The 24,039-nt window shown below is 36.1% G+C and overlaps 1 protein-coding gene across 3 annotated transcripts in view; it reads left to right on the top strand.

Moving 5' to 3' along the window:
- Ccdc50 (coiled-coil domain containing 50) overlaps positions 1–24,039 on the top strand; it is a 63,617-nt gene that overhangs the window by 19,647 nt on the left and 19,931 nt on the right. For 2 of the 3 annotated variants that reach the window (XM_070029832.1, XM_070029833.1), the window contains exons 2-6: positions 7,608–7,670; positions 8,403–8,529; positions 12,644–12,734; positions 19,151–19,268; positions 23,400–23,924. In XM_070029832.1, the coding sequence (XP_069885933.1) occupies positions 7,608–7,670; positions 8,403–8,529; positions 12,644–12,734; positions 19,151–19,268; positions 23,400–23,924 (924 nt within the window). The remainder of the gene's footprint in view (positions 1–7,607; positions 7,671–8,402; positions 8,530–12,643; positions 12,735–19,150; positions 19,269–23,399; positions 23,925–24,039) is intronic. The other variant, XM_070029834.1, reaches the window with a different exon arrangement.

Consider the following 24,039-nt stretch of genomic DNA (forward strand, 5'->3'; position numbering starts at 1 on the left):
TTACAATTTTGTTTGTGTTCTTGCCAACCTCTGTTAATAGGTAAAGTGAAGATATTGGTAGAACTTATTTTAAATGATTAGGAGTAAAAGTGAAAGTGCAATGTAATCTACAAATTTCCATGTAAATGTTAACTATAGCTGCTTCTCATACTTTAAAGATATAGAGTGTTTCTGGAATATTTTCCTTGTTCATCGAGGGTATTTCTATGTTTACAGATGAGCGTATAGTCTATTTGTTACAAAAAAGCAAGACAATTCATAAAATTCCATCATTCCATAAGAAGTAAAACAGAACTGGTTGAAAGAAACCGTGAATGAATGTACTACCAATCTATTCAAAATTATGTGGCTAGAAATTTGTAGTGGTTGAGTTATAGGAATTACACTTTCAGAGTTGAGGTGTGGATAAAGAATGAAAAAAGTAAAATGATTTTTACTTTTCTAGTTGTGTAGAGTTAAATGCAAAAGAGTTGGAAATGTGTACTTATAAAATATAATAAGAGAATGTCCTAGAGCCATGATGTGTGCTCATAATGCATATGTGATTGTAGTGAAAGAAAGAGTTCTGGCTAAGAGGAGTACAATTTAGTTTGGAACTTAAGCTTTTGTGCAAAATAGTTTAGACAAATGATCCCAAGATTTTTTTTTTTTCCTCAAATGTGTTACCAGTATAAATATAGATTAAGTCCTTGATTCTTGGCTAAAATTCATGAATATGTTCATGAAGATTAAGCAAGATATATTTTATCATGTATGTGAACACATGCATGTATGCATATACATACTTGTGATAGCAACTGGAAAGAGAAACTTCTATTTATCGACGAAAAATGATAAGGGGATTCAGTGACTTTCATTTTAACTTCTAAACCTAAATCACTTCTCTGAAACAGGTTTTAAAGAGAATATTATTCCTTAGTGGGAAGAGAGAAACTTGTTTAAAATGAACTTTTTAAAAATATCAATCTAGTATATTGTATGTAAAATGGAGGTTTTCTTTATTGGTAGAAGGCTCAGAGGGAATCACCACGTGCAGTTGTTAATGACCAAGAAACCCCTGGTTGAAATACTAATGTAGGACTTTAAACTTGTTTTCATTGAACCAGAATTTCAGGGGACATTTAAGTTATTGATGCTTCTTTTTCTTTATTTACTTACCTTATTAGTTAATAGAGTGTAGAAATGTAGTTTCTTCTTTCTGGCAATTTCCAAGGAGTGAACTGATGAGGGTGCTCTGCTTTGCAAAAGAAGCAGTTCTTTCACTGTATATATATATGAAAGCCTCCTAGTTACTGGTAGGAGAATGGGGAGCAGGCTCTTCCTAGAGCTGGGAGACAAAATTATCAAACAGATCTCTGTGTAGGGAAAAATAATGAGGAAGCAAACAGAAGAATGATGGTGTTAGAGACTCAGGAAGAAGGAAAAAAATGGCAATAAATACCAGATTTCCTTTGGTCTATACGTTGTAAATTAGGAATACTGGGTAGAATTTGTTTCTCATTGTTTCTCATTCTCACAGACTCTTTCTAGCTCATCCCCCTTGCTGTGATTGCCATTCAGATGCATTTCTGAGTCACTTAAGGACATTGCTGCTGAATTTTTTTTTTTTTGTCTTTTGCATCCTTTTTTCTGTAATTGCTCCCTCTGCCATCATGCTGAACATCTGCGTCTGGGAGTTTTAACCTTATTTTGCAGTCCATTTCACACATTATTTAAAGGGCATCTGAGACACTATCCAAGTCCACTTCTTATTATTCCTCCTTCCAACTCCTAACAAGCTTCACTGCTCAAATATTTTTACCTTTAGAATTTACTACAGGTCTTTAGTATGACATCTGTTGTTAAGTTAGCCTATTTAACTTTTCATTCATCTCCACCTCTTTGTGATTTGGAGATGACTTATACTGAAACATAGAGCTTAATACATTTATTGAGTAAAAGAGTGCTTATTAAATGGCTTCAAGAGAGTTTGGATATTTAGGGAAAATCTTTAACTGAATGAGTCCCATTGTATATACACATTAATAGTTTAGAAGATCAAGAGATTACCTCACAAAGCCCCTGCTATACTTACTTTTTTTTTTTTAAATAATTTCATTGTAAAGGTGATGTAAAGATGTTTAAAGTTACATAAGTAAGATAATACATACATTTCTCATCAAACATTGTTACTCCCTCATTTTTCTCCCACTTTCCCTCCCTCCAATTCCCTCCAGATAGTAAAGTTTATTTTCAACATGTTATCTTATGAATGTTGCTGTTGTATTGGTTCACCCTTTGTCTCATCATTTTGTTATTTCACCTCCCTTACCCAAATCAGATAATAGTATATATGAGACACAGGATACCAACATCAAAAACAGTGACAACAGCGCATAGACCAAAGCGGGGGGGGAGGGGGGGTAACTTCACACAGTATATTAAAAACAACAAAAAAACCCTTCTTGCTTCCTTATCTTGGAGTTCATTTCACTTAGCATCATTTCATATGTTCATATGTACATAGCTATTGCCTGTTCTGTTTTCTTTACAGACAGTTAGGGGGACACTTGTCTGCCTTTGTAGATGACATCTATATGTTGATCTTCTAAGCTTGGAAGCAGGTAAAATAACTTGGCTAGCTAGTAGTTTTGGAGAAGTGGTTAGGGTAAAGGGAAGGGGCTAAGGGACTGTCACTGTTGGTGGGAACAAGAATAGTTGTGAATTAACTGTGGTGTTCAATCTCCTTTTAGTAACAGACTAGGACAATAAACAAAAAAGCTGGGTTGTACTGATAGCATTTAGTCAAGACTAAGTTGTGGTTGAGTGAAAATGAGCCTGGAGGGAAAAGGTTTGAGAAGTAGAAAGATTAAAGTAGATTCCAAATGAATATCTTAAATGTGCCCTCAGGTGTATTTAAGATACATTGAGCTATTCAAGTGCGGTGTGCCAGACAAAGAACAAAGTTCAGTTCATACTCTAAACTTGACTTTCTGGTGAAGTGTGTTCCACATTCCATTCTAGTTATTGATTTACAAAGGTGATTGAATTTGTGACTCTTTTCTAGCTTATATTAGAGTAATGGTTCGGAAAATATATTGCGAGGTCTTGAAAAAAAATATATTGTAGACCAGGCACTGGTGGATCACACCTGTAGTCCTGGCTACTCAGCTGAGATCTGAGGATTGCAGTCCAGACAGTAAAGTTTATGGACCTTTTATCTTCAATAAACTCAGAAAAGCTGGAAGTGGAGCGGTGGCTGAAGTGGTAGAGTGCTAGCCTTAAGCAAAAGAAGCTTGGGGACAGTGCCCAACCCCAGACCTCAGGCTCCACCACTGGCAAAAGCAAAACAAAACAAAAAAGCAAAAAACAACAACAACAAAACCCATAAAACTATATCAGTATGTCTGTCTGTCTGTCTTTTTCCACACACACACACACACACACACACACACACACACACACACACACACACACACACACACACACACACAATTTCAGAGCAAATGACTATTTGAAAGGTTTTAGTAAACTCTGAGATGCTATATCTGTCAGTGTGCTGGTAGACACTTCCTTAGTGTCATTGAATCTTCAAGGTCCTCTTCCAGCTCAGGCCCTGATCATACCTTTGGGTACCAGTTCAGCCTCTTTCAGTAGAAGATTCGGGGTCAGTTCACAGTAATTGGATATATTTTACTTTAGCTATTTAGTTATTTAAAAATCATTTCTAAAAAGCCCGAAGTTAATCAATAATCTTTGTACATACCAAACCTTTCTCTGTGTTTGGTTTTGTAACCAGTCCTGATCCAGAGGCCGAACTCCCTGGTGGTAGCTGAAGGGAAGGGAATGGAGAGACCAGAGGGTTCTAGCCTGTTGGCCACTAGCCCTAATATGGTAGTTGAAGTGATGCAGTAGTAAAGTGCAGAGGAAGGAGATTTATTGACATGCGTGGTAGGGTGGACATGGGAAGAGGGAGACTAAGCATTTCAGCCATTGTTGTGGCTTTTGATGTAAACAGAGGAAGAACTGGGGCAAGGGACAAGAGACAGCATAAACAGTCCTGGCCTGAACACGGTCTTTTATGATCTGTTGATCTTTATCTCAATTCTGGTCCAGCAAGGTGTCTGGAAGAAGTCTTTACTGGGGGGCAATCTGGTTCCCACGAGATGAATGCTACTACTTGTGTGTGTGTGTGTAGCGGGGAGGTGAATGCATGTTAGGACAATGACTGGAGATTTTTAGGAGTTCTTTGGTGGGGGTTCCGCTGGTCATAAAACACCTTCCTTACTCTTAACTTTGAAGCCTTCAGTTTTGTTAGATACAAACCTTTGAACAATTTTAAATGTTTAATATATTTATTGTTATGTAGAGGTGATATACAGAGGGGTTACAGTTGCATGAGTCAGATGAGTACAATTCTTTTTAAACCATGTCTCCTCTTGCCTTGGGCTCTCCTATTTTTTTCCCTCCCATCCCCACCCACAAGGTGTACAGTTCATTTTCCTTGTGTTTAATAAGTACCACTGTTGTATTTGTTCACCCTTTGCCTCCCCATTATTCTTCCAAAGATAAACCAACAAGCAAGACAAAAATAAAACAAAAGCAGCAGCAACAACAACAAAATTTCTAAATAACATGCCTACAGCAATTAGGCAGAATCTGACTCAAAGGTTTTAGAGAAGACAGAGAAGACAGATGGGCTGCCATTTTATCCTGCTTTTTCTTGTGGACCTAAGTTGCGCTGCCTTTTTATCCTGCTTTTACTTAACTTGTGGTCCTAAGTCAGAGTCAGTCCTTTTTAGAATAAGCAGTTTTTAAGCTCCTACATAGTTTAGCAATATATGCCATTAATGAAATGAAAGCAATGGATTAAAAGTTAGACTTAATTATAGAATTTAAAAAGAAATGGTTTATATATAGCACATTACAAAACAAAAAGCACAGAAAATACTGAAAGCCAGGAACCTAATGTGTGGGCTGAGTATATAGCTTAATATTAGGTACCTATGCAAACTCTTCAATCGAACCCCAGAACTGAAACAGAACAAATGAAAAAACAGGAAAAGGAATCTACCATTCACATACATGTCAATATTTTGCCTAATTTTTTACCCTTGTTTAATGCTAAGACATGCCCCTTTTCATCTCTCTAGGATTACCGCTACTTTCAGTTTAGTTTGTGTCAAGTTATATCTTTAAAAACCAACTTTTTAATTCTGATATATCTGCCCATAAACAATGTATCTTTTGTTTTAATATATTAAAAATAAAATATAAATATTGCAGGCATACAATACTCTACATGGAAAACTACAAATTATTTATTTATTTATTTTTTATTGTGAAAATACCCTGTAGAGGGGTTACAATTACATGGGCAAGGTAATGAGTACATATCTTACCAAGCATTGTTGCCTCCTCCTTTGTTTCCCCTTCCCATCCCTTTACAAATAATTTATAATTTTAATTTTAATCAGCATGATATGAAACACACATAAAATATGTGTTTGACATAATGTGATGGCCTAATAACATAAGTTAAAATATCTTTTGAAGTTTTTTCAGTATAATCTACAGAATAATCTGTTTTGTGAACTAGTACAAATATCACATGATTATATATGTAGGTACTATATATATATATATATACATACATACATACATACATACACAAAATATTGAAAACTGCTCTTTCTAAACCATAGTCACCTATATTACATGTTAATTTTGTTATTTTCTAGCCTATGAATGTTTAAGTGTTTGTGCCAGATTTAGTAAATTGATTTTATGACCTAATGATAGGCATTCATGATTTGGAAAATATTACTTGACGAGTAATCCAAAAAAAATAATCTACTATACAAGCATTAGCTCTTTTATTATAATAAAACTACTTCAACCAGTAAGTATTGTGTTACAATAGCATTCATTTTGTTGTTTGGAGATTGGTACTTGAACTTGATACAACTGTGCCAAGCATCCAACCCTTATAATAGCATTAATATACATAAAACTTGGTTATATTGGCAAATCCATCTTCTATAAATTAAGTCCCAATTAAGTATCAATTCATTGAAGTCCTATAGAGAGTGTATATTAATATGAAAATATCTTGAGATTTTTTGGCTGTGGTTTCTTTCTGGGGGGCAAGGAATGGTATAATGTTAGAGAAGGAAAGAGATTTTACTGGTGTAGCATACTCCCAGTTCCTGTCACCAGTGCCCTATGTATAGTCTTAGTAAAACTCTCTTCTTCTTTATCCTCAAGTTTCTCACCTATCAAATGAGGAAGTTAACTAGTTCATTTTGAAAATACTTTCATTCTGTAAAATAAAATGACTCAACCTAAACCCGCTGGTATTAGAATTTAAAAGAATAGAACTTTCCCATGGAAATTACTTTTTTTTTCATGCATTAAAGAGTGTGATTCTTTTTTTTTCTTGTAAAGATGTTGTATAGAGAGGTTACAATTACATCAGTTGAAGTAATGAGTACATTTTTTTAATCCAGGATTGTTATCCCTTCCTTTGTTTTTTTTGTATAAATACTGTACCGAGGGGTTACAGTTACATGAGCAAGGTAATGAGTACATTCCTTATCCAGTATTGTTGCCTCCTCCTTTTTTGCAATGAGTCAATCTGTATTCCTATTTAAACAATTTGTTTTCTCCCTTCCCCTCCCCAAATTATACCAATATCAAATACAGTGAAAAGAGTGGTTATACCATGGGGGAGGAACATACAAAGCAACAACAAAAAAAAAAAAAACACATGGTTCCTTATAAATACATTAGAAACAAGAGCAAGGAAGAAAAAAAACCACTTGTGTCCATATCTTGGGGTTCATTTCACTTAACATCATCTTATCTGACCTTTTCTGGTTGTCCCAGACATATACTAGATATTGCAAATAAGGGAAACCATGGGACCTATGTTTCTTTGGTCCTGGCTTACTTCACTTAATATAATTTTTTCCAAGTCTTTCTATTTTCTAACAAATGGGCAATGTTTTCAGATGGAGGCATAGAATCCCATTGTGTATATACACCACATTTTCTTTATCCATTCATCTATTGAGGGGCATCTGGAGCATTAGTTACCATAGCTAAGATATGGAACTAATCCTTTGTTATTCTTAAACTAGCGCTCTACTCCTAAGTGAGGGACTAACAAAGGATAGTACACATAGCTCCCTGTGAGAGGACCCTTGAACTGAGGAGGGCTGAAGCTTAGGCTAGGCTTTTTTGAATTCTTCCCACAGAACTCCACTCTCACTCTACGTCAGTGTCAATGCATTGTTGACTCTGTTCTGCTGTTACTTCAGCCTCATTTCTTCCCTTAGAGAAGTGGACTGGAACTTTTAGACCTCTGGGCTCTGATGCTATGGATGGTGATCCTTATTTTGCAATACTCTGTGCTTGACACTGAGCAGGCACTGTGTGGAATTGTGTGAGGGAAGACTTCATATTTCATGAAACTCTGTTTAGTTTATTTCAAGTTACAAAGTTGATCATCTTAAAATAATTATAATTTCTTTTTTGAAGTAAGCAAAGTACTTCTCATGTTTTAAAATACAGCTAATGAGCCTTTCCCTCTGTTTTTCCTCTTTCATCCCTGCTGTTCTCTGCAGTGTGCCGAGATTTTGCTGTTCTAGAGGACCACACCCTGGCTCACAGCCTGCAGGAACAAGAGAGTGAGTAATGACTCTTATTTATGGGCCTTCAGCTTTCTTGTTTTAGTGTGTGGCTTGAGGCTAGTTTCTTAGGGTGATGTAGGGACGAATATTGTGACCAAGAGGCACTGTACATAGATTCAGAAGGATTTGTCTAGGCAAATAGCTTTATGAAAATGAATTTATGAGTGTTTTAAAGTAAGACTGAAAAAAAAAATAAAGTAAGACTGGCCATCAGGGATTTGAAGACACTGCCATATGCATAGGAGGAATCGATAGACCTGAAGAGAGAGAGACTGTGGTTGTAAATGTGTCCAAGATGTGCCAGGACCTATCATAGGAATCTGTTCCTGTCCTCAGCTAGGGGCCTGAAAATCTTTTCTTGGCAAATGAAGTCACATTGTGGACTTTTTTTTTTTTTTAACAGTGTTCTTAAGGAAAGTAAAACCAAGTTTGTACATGTATTTGAGTTCGTGATTTCTTAATTTATCAATATTGAAAAATGTGGCTAATGAAGAGTAGTAACATGTGGCAATAGAGCACAGGCCCTGACTTAGAATATTGGTGATGCAATCCTGGCACCATCACTTTTTTGCGATGGGACTAGAACAAATGATTCTTTTTGCTGGCAATAACAATCCCTGTGCTACTCTTTTAGCAGTAAAGCCTTTCTTAAATTAATTATGAGGTCTGTTACTAACAAGCAAAAGCATTGTAGCTCCTGTTCTAACTCTCTTTAATCATTCTGCACAGTTGAGCATCATCTAGCATCGAATGTTCAACGGAACCGTTTGGTCCAGCATGATCTCCAGGTGGCTAAGCAGCTCCAAGAGGAAGATCTGAAAGCCCAGGCTCAGCTCCAGAAGCGCTACAAAGATCTGTGAGGATTTGGGGAGTGGGAGCAATGTGAGAGTTGTCTTTGGAGCCAGCAGCTAACTAGGACAGGGGATGAAATCCCTCCTGTTCCCCTGTTTTCTCTTACAAGTCCTTCAGTACCTACTCAATAGTTTTATTTGAAAATTTTTCTTTGTTTTTGTACCATTAACTTAGTTTTGGGTGGGTGAATAGCTGCATGAACTCCTAATAGTATTAGTAGCTTTGTTCCTTGAATTTGTTTTTAATGCCACAAGTGTAGGGAGAGATGATATTTCTTCCTCTGCCTCACAGTTAATTTAGTGGACCCAATGAAATAGTAGACAGCAAAAAACTTTATGTGTTGTATTGGCTTTATTTACTATGTCCTAGCTGTGTTTATTCTGTTTCTAGAATGTTCTCGAAAGCTCTGACTTGTATACTTAGTATACTTAGTTATCTTCATAACTTCAACATCAGAACAAACTTATTAGATAGATAAATACATATTTTTATTTCTAAAATCTTTCAAAGTATAATGGCTTTCTAATCTTTTGTAATGTATAAAAGCTCACAGTGTATTTGTTGTCCAAGTTTGGCTCTTACAACTCAAACTTCAAATGGTTTATTTTACCACAAGACTATGTGTTGAGAAGAAAAGAATAAAGGAGACATGAAGAGATCCCTTAATTTAGTGTTGTGTTCAAATAAAACAGGAACACTAACTGTGTTTTCCCCCTTTGGTGGCAGGGTTCATCCTTCTGTTTATCATTTATAGAGGAATTTATTCTGAATTTTGTTACGCTTCCTTATATTGCAAATAAATACTCTTTTGGCTTGCTAAACCTGGCCTGAAGAATACCACTAGAGACTTGAAAACACATGAGCATTATACACTGAGAGATAAGTACTTGAACAATAGATTTGATTATGATGTCCATGAAAAGAGATTGGGAAAAGCTTCAGAAGCTACATGATGTGCTTAATCTGTATCTTGATGGCTAGTTAGAAATTTATGATAATAATTGGGGAAAACCATTCCAGAAGGTATAGTGTGCATGTGGATTGAAACAAAAAGGACCTGCAATCACCTACAGTAATGGTGAGAAGTTGAGTATTGCTAGAGTGAGAGTATTCTTAAGACTATGGTGAAAAAGTAGTCAAATTATGTTATGAGTTACGTTAAAGTAATTATGCCTTATAGGTTTATATTATAGCCATTTATATTTTAAACCATTGAAAGGGTATTAGGTTACCATTTTGGGACCTACCTTGAGAATTTGGGTGGGTAAAGAATTGCAAGTCAAATTCGGAGACACTGAAGCCTGAATTGAAAGGTGGTAGTAATGGAGATGTGAGAGGAAGGGACAGATTGGAGAGATTCTGAGTCCCAGGGTAACACAGAGAGGATGGATGAGAGCCAGAGCTCAAATAAAATGTTCGAGACACATCAAAGGCCACCCTTTATATTTTCATAATTCTCTGTTAAACCAGTTCTGAGGTTAATGTACTGGTTCAATTCCTGAATTAGGTTGATGACATTGAGCATAATGAGATTATTAAGACAAAACACTGGGAAATACAAATCGGGATATGGAAAGATAATAGGTCCTAAATTAGAGAAGAACCAGGCATGGGCGTATTTCTTCCTGGGACTCCAAGGTTTTGGAAATACTTAGTAATTAGAAAGGAATTCTTTCACTTTCTAGAAGTGTTGACAGCTGGCTATATAAAGAGAAGGATGAGCTGCTTCCAATTTTAATGAGCTGGTCTCTTTTACTCAGTCAGTGTCTGAGGGCCACTGTTTTCAAAGCCAAGCTTACCAGGTTGTTCAATATCCCTTTTTTTTTGTTTGTTTTTGGGTCTAGTCGTGGGGCCTGAACTCTGGGCCTGGGCGCTGTCCTTCAGCTCTTCAGCTCAAGGCTAGCACTCTACCACTTGAGCCACAGCACCACTTCTGGCTTTTTTCTTTTTGCTTATGTGGTGCTGAGGAATCGAACCCAGGGCCTCATGCATGCAAGGCAAGCACTCTACCACTGAGCCACCTTCCCAGCCCCTCACTATCCCTTTTGCTCCTCATTTTACTTCCTTGTGGTTTTTTATACTTAGCTGATGGAGCTAGAGCCAACCCTTTTTGGAGCAGTTAGAAATCATGAAGCTTAGCTGAAAATTTGTGTTCTTTCTGTACAAGGAGCTGCAGCATCCCCATCACCTGAGACCTGAACAGCTTTGTTTGAGTTTACCTGTGTGTAGTCAGTAGCGGCTGCCTCCTGTATGGACTTCACATTCATTGGGAGGTTCAGGTAGAAGCCTTTCAAACTAGTACCATGGTTCTTATTATTTTAAGGAAGTGAATGAATGTAGAGGAAACATAAATATGATATATTTACATAAATATAAATATATGAGGAAATATAAACAGATTTTTATTTTTTTGATTTGAATCTTAGATTCAAATCAAATTTGAATCCTAGATGTAAAATCATTCACTTAACAGCTGATTAACTGAAATGGAAAAGTGTTGTAGTAACAGAATAGTTGTTCAAAGCCAGTCCAGGTAGAAAAGTCCAAGAGACTCTTATCTTCAATTAACCGGAGCTGAGGCTCAAGTGATAAAGTGTTAGCTTTAAGCACAAAGCTCAGGGACAGTAGTCAGGCCCAGAGTTCAAGCCCTAGGATGAGCATGTGTGTGCAAGGACACACACACACATACACACACACCCTGGACACACACACACTCCTGGGACACACACCCGGACACACACACCCCGGACGCACACATCCCGGACACACACACATACACACACACACACACACACACACACACACACACACACACACACACACACACACACGTGCGCGCCCACACACACACACCCGGATCTATCCACACACACACAAATCGGATCTACAGACTTTTTATTTTTTTCTTCTGGCTCTAAATACCTGTTTTCCTCTTTCTGGCTTATGTTCTGTTGCTTGTAATCTCTTGCTTTCTTTCTGCTTTTTTGTGTATACACATCTAGTGTGTGTGCATACTTATATAAATTCACCTGTTTATTTCCATTTCCTGCATGGAGGTGTAGCTCAAGGTGGGTAGAACTCCTGCTCAGCAAGCTTATTCCTTGAGTTCAAACCCCAGTACTACAAAAATGACCATTGTCTTATACACATGAGAATTAGTTTTATATTTTCAGTGTTGTTAGAATATTTGGGTTTATTTTCCAAAGAATAAGTTACAAAATAGTTCATGTGATCCTTGTTTTTAATTACAAAAGACTGACATTAAACATAAAACATACAAACAAATTTGGGTCTTGTTGAATATTTCAAGTTCAGTTGACAAGGGGAGAATGATAGATATATGTACTTAGCAAACTAACTGCATATATAAATTACAGATAGACTTTTATTCTGGCAAATTTTTAGGCTTCCTAACTAGTTTCTTAGCTAGTGACTTTGTATGAAAGGTAACATTCTAGAGATAATCACATTTTGGAATTTTAAGTTTCTAAATTTTTTTAAAAGCAAAAAATCAGAAGACTTCTGTAGGTAGGGGCACCTTGGGTAATGTTTCTGAGAAAAATCAACGTTCATTTTCTGTGAAATAGCTTTTCTGACATTACTGTATTAAAGGATCTTTTTTCTGCTAAAATGTATGAGGGGTTTCAAAAAGCTAAAGGAGCATTTTCTCCTATTTCTGTTCTCAGTGTTGAACATTTCTTGCAGACTTTTTCTGTGTATATATTTGGATGTTAGGGGGGCATTAATCTGTGTGTGTGTATTCATTTACATATAAAACCTTTGCAGAATTCCTGGAAACAATGCTTGTTTACCATCAAAAGGCCCCTTAGTGTGATATGGTATGGTGAAGAAGCTAGATCATTCCATTGTAGTCTGTAGGATTAAAAACTGTTTCTGCCATATATCTTCTTTGTGATCTTGAGGGAAATGACTTAATGTTTCTGAGCCCAGTTTTCTCTCTGTACAGTTTGACAATTATCAGCCTGTGTGTGTCATTATCATGAGGGTAAAGTGAGGTAAAACTATCTGAGGGTTCCCAATATACAGTAAACAATGTTAATTATGTTTTACTAACACTATTCCTTATTTTTATTATTAGTTTTACCTTTGTTTTGTAGTGAACAACAAGACTGTGAAATTGCTCAGGAAATTCAAGAGAAGCTGACTATCGAGGCAGAGAGACGCCGCATTCAGGAGAAGAAGGATGAGGTATAACTTAGTTAGATCCCCTCACCCATGGAGGAAGGGGTACCCAGCTCTTCAGCAAAAGCCTTTTGTGTGTAACTGACTCATTGGAGGCTGGGTGGCCAGCAGATTCTTTATACTTGGAATGTGATAGTGCAAGCATTGCTCTCCATGGATCATTTGTTCCTTGAACAGGTATATACCCGGTAAAAGTTTGAGAAATAATAATGGATAATTTGATATAAGATGTGAATTTGTTTAGTAGGGGTGCTGAAACACATTACCACAGGTTGGTATGTTAATATAACAGAAGTTTATTCTTTCACAATTTTAGAGGTTAGAAGTCTAAAATCAGGGTGTTGGTAGGGAGGGGTGTGTTTCCTCTTAAGAGGACTTATTCTTTATCTTTCCCCAGCTCTGGTGACTCCTGGCAGTCTTGAGCTTGTAGCTGTACCACTTCAGTCTCTGCCTCTTTTGTGATAGGGCCTTCTTCCACGTGTATATCTTCTCATATGGACATTAGTAATTGGTTTAAGGACCTCATCCGAATGATCAGCTTAACTTCTTTCATCCACAAAGTCTCCATTTTCAAATAAGGCTACTGTTGATCTCACTAACATTTTCTGTCCTGGTTTTTTGTTTTTTTTTTCCACCTTCAGACCTTAATAAAATTCAAACTAGAATCAGGAATTAGTTCTTGTTAAAGGTTAGGAAGCTGGCATTAATCTTACTCTGTTTATTGGTGGTTTTACTTTTCTATAAGCAGTTGATATATGTAATTTAATTCTGTGTATATATTTAAAACAATTTTTTTTTTTTGGTTGGTTGTGGGCCTAACTCTGGGCTTGGGTGCTGTCCCTCAGCTCTTCAGCTCAAGGCTAGTGTTCTACCACTTGAGCCATAGTGCCACTTGCAGCTTTTTCTGCTTATGTGGTGATGAGGGATCAAACCCAGGGCCTCATGCATGCAAGGTAAGCACTCTATCACTGAGCCACCTTCCCAGCCCTTAAGTTTTATTTTTAAAGCTGAGAATGATTGAAATTAGCAATAATACTTTGAAAGGGCTTGAATTTACAGTTAACTATTTGCTTTTGTGGAATGTATTTGTACTACTACATATAAAAAGGTTAGTTTGCATTGTCTGTGCTACCTTCTTTCACACCTAATATGAGACTTCAAAATAACCAGCAAAAAGCCACAGCTGGAAATGTGATTCATGTGGTAGAGTGACAGCAGAGCAAGGAAGGCAAGCATGTATAGGACCCCCGAGTTCAAATATTAATACTGGCCAAAACAACAACAACAACGAAGTCTTGTTCACTTTTCACCTCATCCTATCTACAGTGCTAGGATGTTCCTTTCTAATAGAAAAATGTGAGTCTTACTTAACTGGCATGTTACCAATATTAAATGAATAGAATTTTCATTAATAAAATTTGTTCTTAAAGAATGAAACAAGCAACCTTTGAGGCAGAGGAGACTGACAGTCAGTAGTGCTAATTCTTGTCAGCATTACCTTTTCCTCATAACCTGCCCTAGTTCTTTTTTTTTCCCCTCTTTGCTCTTCTTCCCTGTAGACTAATTAGTTATTTAATAATCCAGTTGTGGAAAATTCCTCTCTGGATTATTACCTAATTATTTCAGAGTTATTTGGGGTAAACTCTCTTGAGCAGCTTATAACTTCCCAAAATAACCAGATGTAAAGACTAAGGCCCATTTCTTCTCTGGGTCAGATATTTTGTTCTGAATATATTGTACTGTAGTTGTAATGGTGTTACACAACTTTGTGTGTGTGACTGAACATTTCCAACATCATCTTGTTTGTTAGCAGAGAGCAGAAGTAAGAAGTAGTAAGTAGCATCAACATGCCAGGGAACAGATGAGTTAGAATGACTATAATCAAGAACTCTAATAAACAACAGATGCTGGAGGGGATGTGGACAGAAGGGAACCTTACTGCATTGTTGTTGGGAGTGTAAACTTGTTCAACCACTTTGGAAAGCAGTATGGAGGTTTCTCAAAAGACTCCACATTGAGCTCCCCTATGACCCAGCAATCCCACTTTTAGGCATTTACCCAAATGATCACAAACAAGACCATACTAAAGCTACCAGCACAACTATGTTTATTGCAGCATTATTTACCATAGCTAAGATATGGAACCAACCCAGATGCCCCTCAGAAAAGTATTTTAATAGTGTTTGGGACATCTTTCTCCTTTTTTCCTCTCCTCCTCTTCCTTCTCTTTTCCATTCTTTGCTTCACTCTGCATGTTCTTGTCCCTATCTTTTATTGGTTAATTTTCCTTTTAAACCTCCTTGGTGTATTGTCTTAAATATAGAGATTTAAAAAAAAAATAAAGTGAAGTATCCTGAGTTCAGTTAGACTTAGTTATTCTTAAATAAAAAGTTCTGTATAAAATTGTGTAGAGTTTTTGTGTGAGTGTGTGTGTATTCTGTTTAAACCTTGGTCAAATATATGTGGATTTGGAATTATTTTTAGGAAAACTATTTTTTTTTATTGTGAAAATACTTTACAGAGGAGTTACAATTACATGGGCAAGATAATGAGTACATTTCTTATCAAGCATCATTGCCTCCTCCTTTGCTTCCCCTTCCCATCCCTTCCCATCTCCCCCCACCCTCACCCCCAATCCTCCAGTCCCCCCCCCCCCGCACAAAAGTTGTAAAGTTCGTTTTCGACATAATGACTTGTACATCTCATTGTTGCAATGGGTCCACCTGTATCCCTGTTTAAATGATTTGTTTTTCCCCTTCCCCTCCGCAAATTATACTGACATCAAATACAGTGAAAGCAGGGGTTATACTGTGGGGGAGGGACATACAAAGCAACAAAGAAGTACTCATAAATGTGTTAGAAACAATCGCATGAAAGAAAAAAATTTGAATACATATCTTAGGGTTCATTTCCCTAACATCACCTTATCTGACCTTTTCTGCTTGACTCATACATATACTAGATATTGCAAATAAGGGAAACCATGGGACCTATGTTTCTTTGGGCCTGACTTACTTCACTTAATATAATGCAAACCATTTTTTAAATCTTTTTTTTTTTCATTAAGTAAACATTAGCATGGTCAAACATCATGGAAGGTTGTGGCATTGGTCTGACAACTTAAAGACATCTATATATTTGAACTATTTAAGGATAAAACTTCCCAGCTTACATTAAAAAAATGAATCTCTGATGACCCATAGTACTTATTCATAGAACTTTAGGTAATTGGAATACTATAACATTTGTTTTTGTTTTGTTTTGTTTTGTTTTGTTTATTTGTTGGTGGTGGTTTTTGTTTATTTGTCAGAGCCTGGATGTTCTCCCTGATCCTTTCTTGCTCAGTGCTAGCACTCTACCACTTTGAGCCACAGCACCACTTCCTGGAATTTTCTGATCTAAAGTAATATTTATGCAAGCTGGTGATATTTATTCACTGGCTTATATAGCAGTACCTATAAGTTATTAAACTTATGTTTTGGCACTTTAAAATAAATCTGTACTCATGAGCAGAAAGGCAACTGGGTGGGAGGCTGCAAGTTGGGACTCCTTCCTCTTCTAGTCTTACACTGATCATTTTACTATACCCATTGGATGTCACTCTATTCTGTTTTATTTAGCATAATCCTTTTCTTTTTAAATTTAATTTTGTATTGCAGTTATGAGGTGATGTACACAGGGGTTACAGTTACATAAGTCAGGTAAAGAGTATATTTCTTTTTGAACAGTGTCATCCCTTCCCTATCTGTATCTTTGCTTTTATACCTTCTATGAGATCTCTACTGAATGATATGCTACTATGTTAATTGTTAATAAAGTAGTTTAGCAATCTAATGGTGGGATAGTGTTCTTAATCACATTTTTGAATCTTTTGTTCTTAAACTTAGGATTTCCTCTGTCTGAAACCCATTATTATTGTAAAACAGCTGAACTTAAAGGTGAAATGATGATGTAAATCATATACATCTTAGAAATACCCTAAGAAGCTCAATACTATGATTCCTTTGGGCTCCTGTGTACCTTTTTTTGTTGAAGCCTGTCTTAGATCCCTCAGCCTTGCATGTATTACCTTATCCTGATAAGGACATGGAGCAAATGATTTGACATCCTACTGACTCATCGCATGATGTTTGCATGAAAATAGCTTCTCTCTAACATTCTTGAGATCATTAACTACCCTTTCTTGCATTTAGAGTTTCAAATTTTCCATAGTTGGGTGAGCTTGCATAATAGATGAGGGAGAGGTGAGATAAAATGGTAAATTCCCATTCCAGTTCTTAATAGGAGTTGAGTTCTTCAGTACATGTTTTCCTTTTATATAGAATACTAATTCCACAAACTATATTTTTTATATAAGAGTGATCATAAATTTGGAAAATTCTAGGTTATATAAAAATTAGGGGTTTCCTTTATGCAAGAATTAAAATATGATAATGTGCATATTCAAGAATTAAGTATATTTTAAAATTTAAGTGTATCTTTTAATTTAAGTATATTAAGTGTAATTTTTTCTATTGAATACTTTTTTCTTAAGAAGCTGTTGAGATCAGTGTTCTCCAGAACAGAACTTGTGAAGTGTTGTCCTCGACTACCCTTTCACAGGGTGGAAGCTGAGGATCCAAGAGTTCTTTACATCAAGGGTGACTGAGCTGCTTAGCTTCATCTAAGTGAGCTGTCAAATAATGGCCAGTTTAGCTTGTTTAAGAGAAAGTCACTCTAAATACCTAGCTAAACTCATCATTGTACTCGGAAGTTTGAAAAGCAGGAAGGAGAACTGGCTTGTCCTAATAAGCCTTATGTATAGTATAGGGGCAGTTTTCCATCAAATCTCTACCTTTTTCTTCCTCAACCTACTGGCCTATTCTTGCCCAGATAGAAGCTTAAGAGCTGATAGGTTAGAAAAGCAAAAAGATTTGGGTGCCAATGCATTTGGCAAGTTATTATTTTTCTACTTCATTAAAAGTACTGTCTTGACTAGCTTATTAATACATTTATAAAGAAGAGACATAATTTTTGGTTCTCTTCTAGTTTTCACACTGGGAGAGCCGCTTATTACTATGGTTTCATTAGGACTGAATTCAATAGCAGGAAAGCAATTGTAAGGTCCCAGATATGTAGTTGAATCACTTTTTCTGGAAGTTGGGTCTGATACTGTTCATTGATATTTTTTTACATATTTTTTAGAGGGGAAATACACTACTTAGGAAAATAGTGTTAGGTGCTTAGTAAACATGACAACTCTGGTGTCAGATGTTTTCTTTCTACTTCTCTGGTCAAGAGTATCAACATGTGGAAATTTAACCAGAATGTGGAGAGTCAACAGTATAGGAAAGTGGTCAGGAGGGAAGAACATACTATTCTTCCCCATCTCAACTCCCACTGACTTGAAAAGAACTTAAGAAAGCTGGGCACCCGTGGCTCACTCCTGTAATCCTAGCTACTCAGGAGGCTGAGATCTGAGGATCACTGTTCAATGCAGACCACGCAGGAAAGTTGGTGAAACTCCAATAAACCACCAGAAAACTGGAAGTGGTGCTGTAGCTAAAATGGTAGAGTGCTAGCCTTGAGCTGAAGAGCTGAGGGACAGCGCTCAGGCCCAGCATTCAAGCCCCATGACCGACAAAAACAAAAAACAACAACAACAAACTTAAGAGATCAGAAATGAAGAATCTGGTATAGGCATTGGCACCTGATAAAATTTACACAGATTTATTAAGATGAACGAATGAAGGTGTTAAAACCATTTTACTTTAATATTGAATAGTTCAAATGTTTCATTGTACATTAAGAATTGAAACCCAAAGAAATCACTTTCGTAGGTACTATTCCTTTATGAGTATCTTCTTTCAAATGAGAAGGAGTTAGGTATGATTTTTCAAAAGTACTAGAAATTTCATAGGGTAGCTTGTGTTGGATGGCATATCCTTTTGCTCTCATTTTGAATTGTAACAGTGGCTCACTCACTCTGGGGTCTGACATTGTATAGCTAAAGGCTTTAAAGTAGATTATCAAAAATATAATTATATGTACACACAAGGTACATAAGTAAATATAGTTTCTAAAGTTCCAAATGAATAAGTTACTGAGACTTCCTAACCAGACTTACTTGATTTTCAGCTTAGAAGGAAGGACCACAAATAAGTATCTTAAAAAATTCTGCTGTAAACCTGCTGTGGCCTGGGCTAGGTTTGAAAATCTTTAGATTGAGTTAGATTTAAATTTCATTTGGGAAAGAAAAGTTAACTAGATTATGTATCCAAACTATTGAGTAGTCTATGATGTTTGAATAACAGCGATTAGTGGCCAGAAGTCTGAAAACCTATGAATAGAGCATGTAATAATTTTCCAGTAGAATGTCAGATTCTGTTTTATCAAGCTTACTCCTGCTAAACATTTATTTCCATTCCCTTTTGTCTTTGTAGGATATAGCTCGCCTTTTGCAAGAAAAGGAGTTACAGGAAGAAAAAAAGCGAAAGAAACACATTCCAGAGTTCTCTGGAGCCAAAGTTTATGGAGATAATTACTACTATGAAGATGGAGGTAACAATACCCACATCATAATCTATTCTGTTCTTAGACCCATCCAATCTATTCTGTTCTTAGACCCATCTAAGATATCCCTTTAATTTTGTCAGTAAAATGACCATAGGGACCTGGGGAGAGTTCTCTTATACTCAGGCATTGGGTACATTTAGATTTGTGAGAGTATTCTATTTAATGTTGGTGAGTTCATCTATTCCTTACTTGTACAATTACAGCCATTTTTATAACACTAAAATCTTGAGAATGGCTTTGTATGTACCACTTGGAATGAAATCTGTGCTGAGGCCACTACTGTCACTGTGCAGTGGCAGGTGAGTCTTTATTCTTGCCTTTCTCAAGGAAGTCTGGACAGTGCTGTTTGAGTTTGAATTAGCAGTGTTCTAAATAAAGAAAGTACCTTATGCATCAGTTAATGGGTAACATAGCTTTTTCTCATGCTCTTGACTTTCAAACTTAGGCCAGTGATTTAACCTTCTGATGACACACCATATTAAGCTTTGAGATTTACTGTTCTTGTTTATTTTTTGGATTTGATGCTATCATGTTTGACGATCATGATTAATTTCTGAAGGAAATTAAACCTCTGGGGTTTTACTTTTTATACCAAGTTTTGCAGTGTGGTGATGGTGCTGTGATGCTAGTGGTTGTGGTGATGGTGATTCTTTATCTTCAAAATGTGTTGGGAAATGAATACTTAACAAGCCTAGTTGAGATCTTTTCAAATATTTATCAGACATTTCCTGAATTTCATTTTCTGTTTAATGAAGTTCAGCTTCACATACTTGCAGAGTTACCAAGGAACAAAACCTAAAGATAACTTGTAGAGAACAAAAGATTTTGAGATGATCTGTTCTGTCATTTCACTTCAAAAAATAAAAAAAGTATTCGTCCTTTGTGAGTAGAGTGAAAATCATGCATATGTACAAGGTAGCATCACCGAGTATAATCTTTCAAGTCTTGCCTAGTCTTGCCTATCAGAGCTAAGCTGTATGGTCTGTTCAGTAAATAGATTCATTATTTAATGCTTGATGGTCTCTTCTCTCATATATAAAAACTTGCTAGTGTTTCTGATCAAATTATATATTAGTTCGTTTAAAAAGAAAGAATATTATCATATTTTGCGATACTAGAGACCAGAAAGTAAGGGGTTAACTACTCTTTGGTTTCAAAATATGGTTACTTTTTAAAGGCATGTTTACTATAAGTAAAAGTAACTATTTTGAGCTTGTAAGTCTGTAAAAACAGCAAGAGGATGAGAAGTAGTAAAATATGTGAAGAGACTAATGTTAACCTGCCTGTGTTAAAGCCTGTGATATCTTGAAATGAGACTTAAGCCTGTTTGCTTTGACTTGAGTACTGTGATCCTGATTCATAGCTCTAGAGCTGGAGCTATGCAAACATAGCTCCAGCTATGTTTCTATATTTATTTTAGTGAACCTGTAGCGAGTGGCTTCTATGCCTGTGGGAGACTGAGAGAGTATTGAGGACAGGAAGTAGGGACCTTGTGAGCTTATGTTTGTGTATAGATTGTGGGATTCCTTTCGCCTCAGCTGTGGTTATTGAGAGACTATATATTGCTGACCATGTTCTCATTTATATTCCATGGAGTTAGACCAGGTTGAATGCCTCAAAGACAATACCGTAATGAATTCTCCATATTTACAAAGCAGTCCTTATGTTTTTGCAGTGGTTCTTTCCCAACACATCTGCATATTCTGTAATTGTATTTTTCTATCTTTTTAAGTAGTTTGATTTTGCCTTACTTACATAATAATCACACCTTGTAGATTGATTGTCCTTTCAGCTGTTATGTGTGCCTGAATAAATCCTAAAAATGATCTATAAATTTGAAATTACCCAAAACATAAAAAAATGCATATAAATTGTGAAACGGTATATATTATTTTTGTGTATCCATGTTTTTCTTTCAAATCCAGTTACCCTGTGTTACCATATTGATGATTTTCTTTTGAAAGTCTTGGTCTTTAAAGTCATACAAGGTTGTGATTCAAGTTCTTTCTTTGTCTTACAACTAAAATTTTAACAAAGTTACTTACTATAATTTTTAAGCCTTTTAATCTCATCTAGAAAATGGAATTCTAAAATTAGAGCCTTCACATAGATGTTGAAAAAAATCGATTGTAATTTTGGTGAAGGATGTGTAAACTCAGGTCCTATCTATTTATCAATGTTAAATGTGAATGTTTTGTTTTTATAAACAAGCCATCTTGAATGACAAACATGGAACCAATTTTAAAATATAGATCTGTATGTATATATGTGTTTATATATATATATGTATTGGCAAAAAAGGAGTTAATTATATTTGCCAAATAACTTTGTCACAAGAAACATTCTCAACAGTGCCAAAGGATTCAAGTAAATGCTCTACATCTGTTTCTCACCTCTTTGATGTAAAGATATCACAATAACTGATCTATTAAAAATATATATAATTACACTTTGAAAAATCTAAGATAGTTCTAATAATCTGTGCAACATATTTCCCCAAAGTAAAACTATTATGGATTAGTTAATTGTGTAAGAAGAAAAACAGAAACAGAAACAGCTTCACAAATTCATGTTGAAACAAAACCCTGTCTGTTTCTTTTAGGCTTAAAGGTATATTGCATTCATACAACTCTGAACAGGCACTGTAAAGCCTTATTCTCAGAATGTGCACAGAGTAACAATAATTCACTGCAGTGGCCAGTTCTTTCAGTTGTGAAGACATACTTACAAGTTAGCTTAATACAGAAGATAACTTTTTTTCCCAGTCACAGAATTTGTTGTTTTACTTGTGATTTTATGCATAATACACATTTAACCATAAGTAATAGAGGTAACTGTATAACTTGCAGATTGTATAGAAGACAGATTTTAATCTGGACTTATCTGTGAAACAAATTTCCTTCTGGAAAATGTAAGAGGAAACTGAGGTTTTTGAGTGGAAGCTAGAAGGTCAATGTTGGGCTAAGCACATCCTTCCCTATCTGTTGTTTTATCAGATTTCCATGATCAAAAGCAATAAGCCAAAACAATTCAGAGGTCTAAAACCTAAGAAAATACAGCCCTCTTACCCAGTTACCAAATTTTAGTTTCTCTTTCACTTGTGAGTCAGCAAATGGTTAATTCCTGAAGACTACATATATTAGTACTCTTCCGTGGATTAGCATTTCTTTTTATTATTGGCAAAATATAGTAAAGAGTGTAGAAAAATATTAATATTAGCATGTTCTTGCAAAGTGCATGTTAATTTACTTCCTTGATTTTTATAATACGCTGTGTGTAAATGAGACCTGACAAAGCTGCCATAGATGTATGTGCAAATTTGAAGTTTGCACTAAGCTTGAGGACATGTATTTAGCAATGCTTCTGTTTTTATACAAAGAAGACAGTGTCATGAGTTTTGAAATATATTTTGGAAATAACCCCTTTTATGTATGTTACTTTGGCATTTCTCTTTCTCTGCCAAGGTTCAGCTAAAATCAAGAAGAAAATTAGATAACAGGGTCATTTACTCACTTAAAGTTATCTTCCATCCTCTTCCACACTGAACTACAATATAAGACAGTTCTCTGAAATAGCTGGTTTATTTTGGCCCCATGAAAGGGGAAGGCATAGGGACCATTTCTCTAACTTAGGTAGAAACTAGTAATATTGTGATGTACATTTTATTTCTAATAAGGATATTTGAAAGGCTATCAAGGAAATAGAGTCTTTTTAAAAATAAAACTCTTGAGTGTCTATACACATTGGCTCCAGATTGGTTTATAAAGTAGAATTCAGTGTTTAACGACTGTATTTTTTTTGTTATTGGCAAATATAAATACACTCTGTTGATTCTCCCTAATCTTGATCAAGTTTTTCTTTCCAATTTAATTTACTTAATTTTAGTTTTTATTTTTTTTAATCATTTTGGCTATGTATCTAGAAACTTTCATGTGTGCATAGACCATTCCAGTGAATGCTCATCCCCTCTTCTCCATTTTGAGATGGATAAAGCAGTTTTTCCCCATTTTTTAAATCATGTTAAACTTGGGCCCCAACTTCCCCTGTGTAATGAGTTCATTCCCTCATTAAGTTAATCTGCATTTTTATTTTTCACATCCCCCTACCTTCTCTCAGACCTACCAAGGTCAAGGAGGGCCAGGGAATTGGGTTCTGGATGCTCAAGATCTCATAGACCACAAAATGATGCACAAACTGTGAAGCAGATGAAGGAGAAAGCAAGACATCCACTAGAGGGCTTGGAAGAGCTGGAAGAACGTGGTTCATCAGAGACATCCCTGACATCTGCTAATTGGAGAAAAGTAAGGGATGATCCCCAAATTACCAGGGATCAGCACGAAAGGAAACGGTCTGGTCAAGAGAGGTTGCGGAGACCTCCTCTTCCCAGGATTAGTGGTGAGGTGTTTCTGAGCTCTGGGTGTGATGACTGCAATGCTAACACTGGCCATCAAACTCGGAATCGAGAAAAGCAGTCCCGACACCAAGACCCACTTTCACCCAAGTCCTCACAGAAATCGGGGCTTCACTACAAGGAAGCTGTATATGGGAGGGACCATGGGCAAAGTGAGCACAGAGAAAGAAAACACAGGCCCAGGACTCCTCCCTTCTCAGAGAGAGAACTGTTCCACCTCCATGATCCAGGTAATAAAGGGTGGCCCCATTGGAAGTCCTGGTTTTACATGTATACATTATACAATGCATTTTATGAGCATCTTAAGCAACCTTTCTTCCTCGGTGGTTTGAACGCATTTCGTTG

This window comes from Dipodomys merriami, unplaced genomic scaffold (genome assembly GCF_024711535.1).
Source record: "Dipodomys merriami isolate MVZ:Mamm:240054 unplaced genomic scaffold, mDipMer1.0.p SCAF_2, whole genome shotgun sequence".
Lineage (NCBI taxonomy): Eukaryota > Metazoa > Chordata > Mammalia > Rodentia > Heteromyidae > Dipodomys > Dipodomys merriami.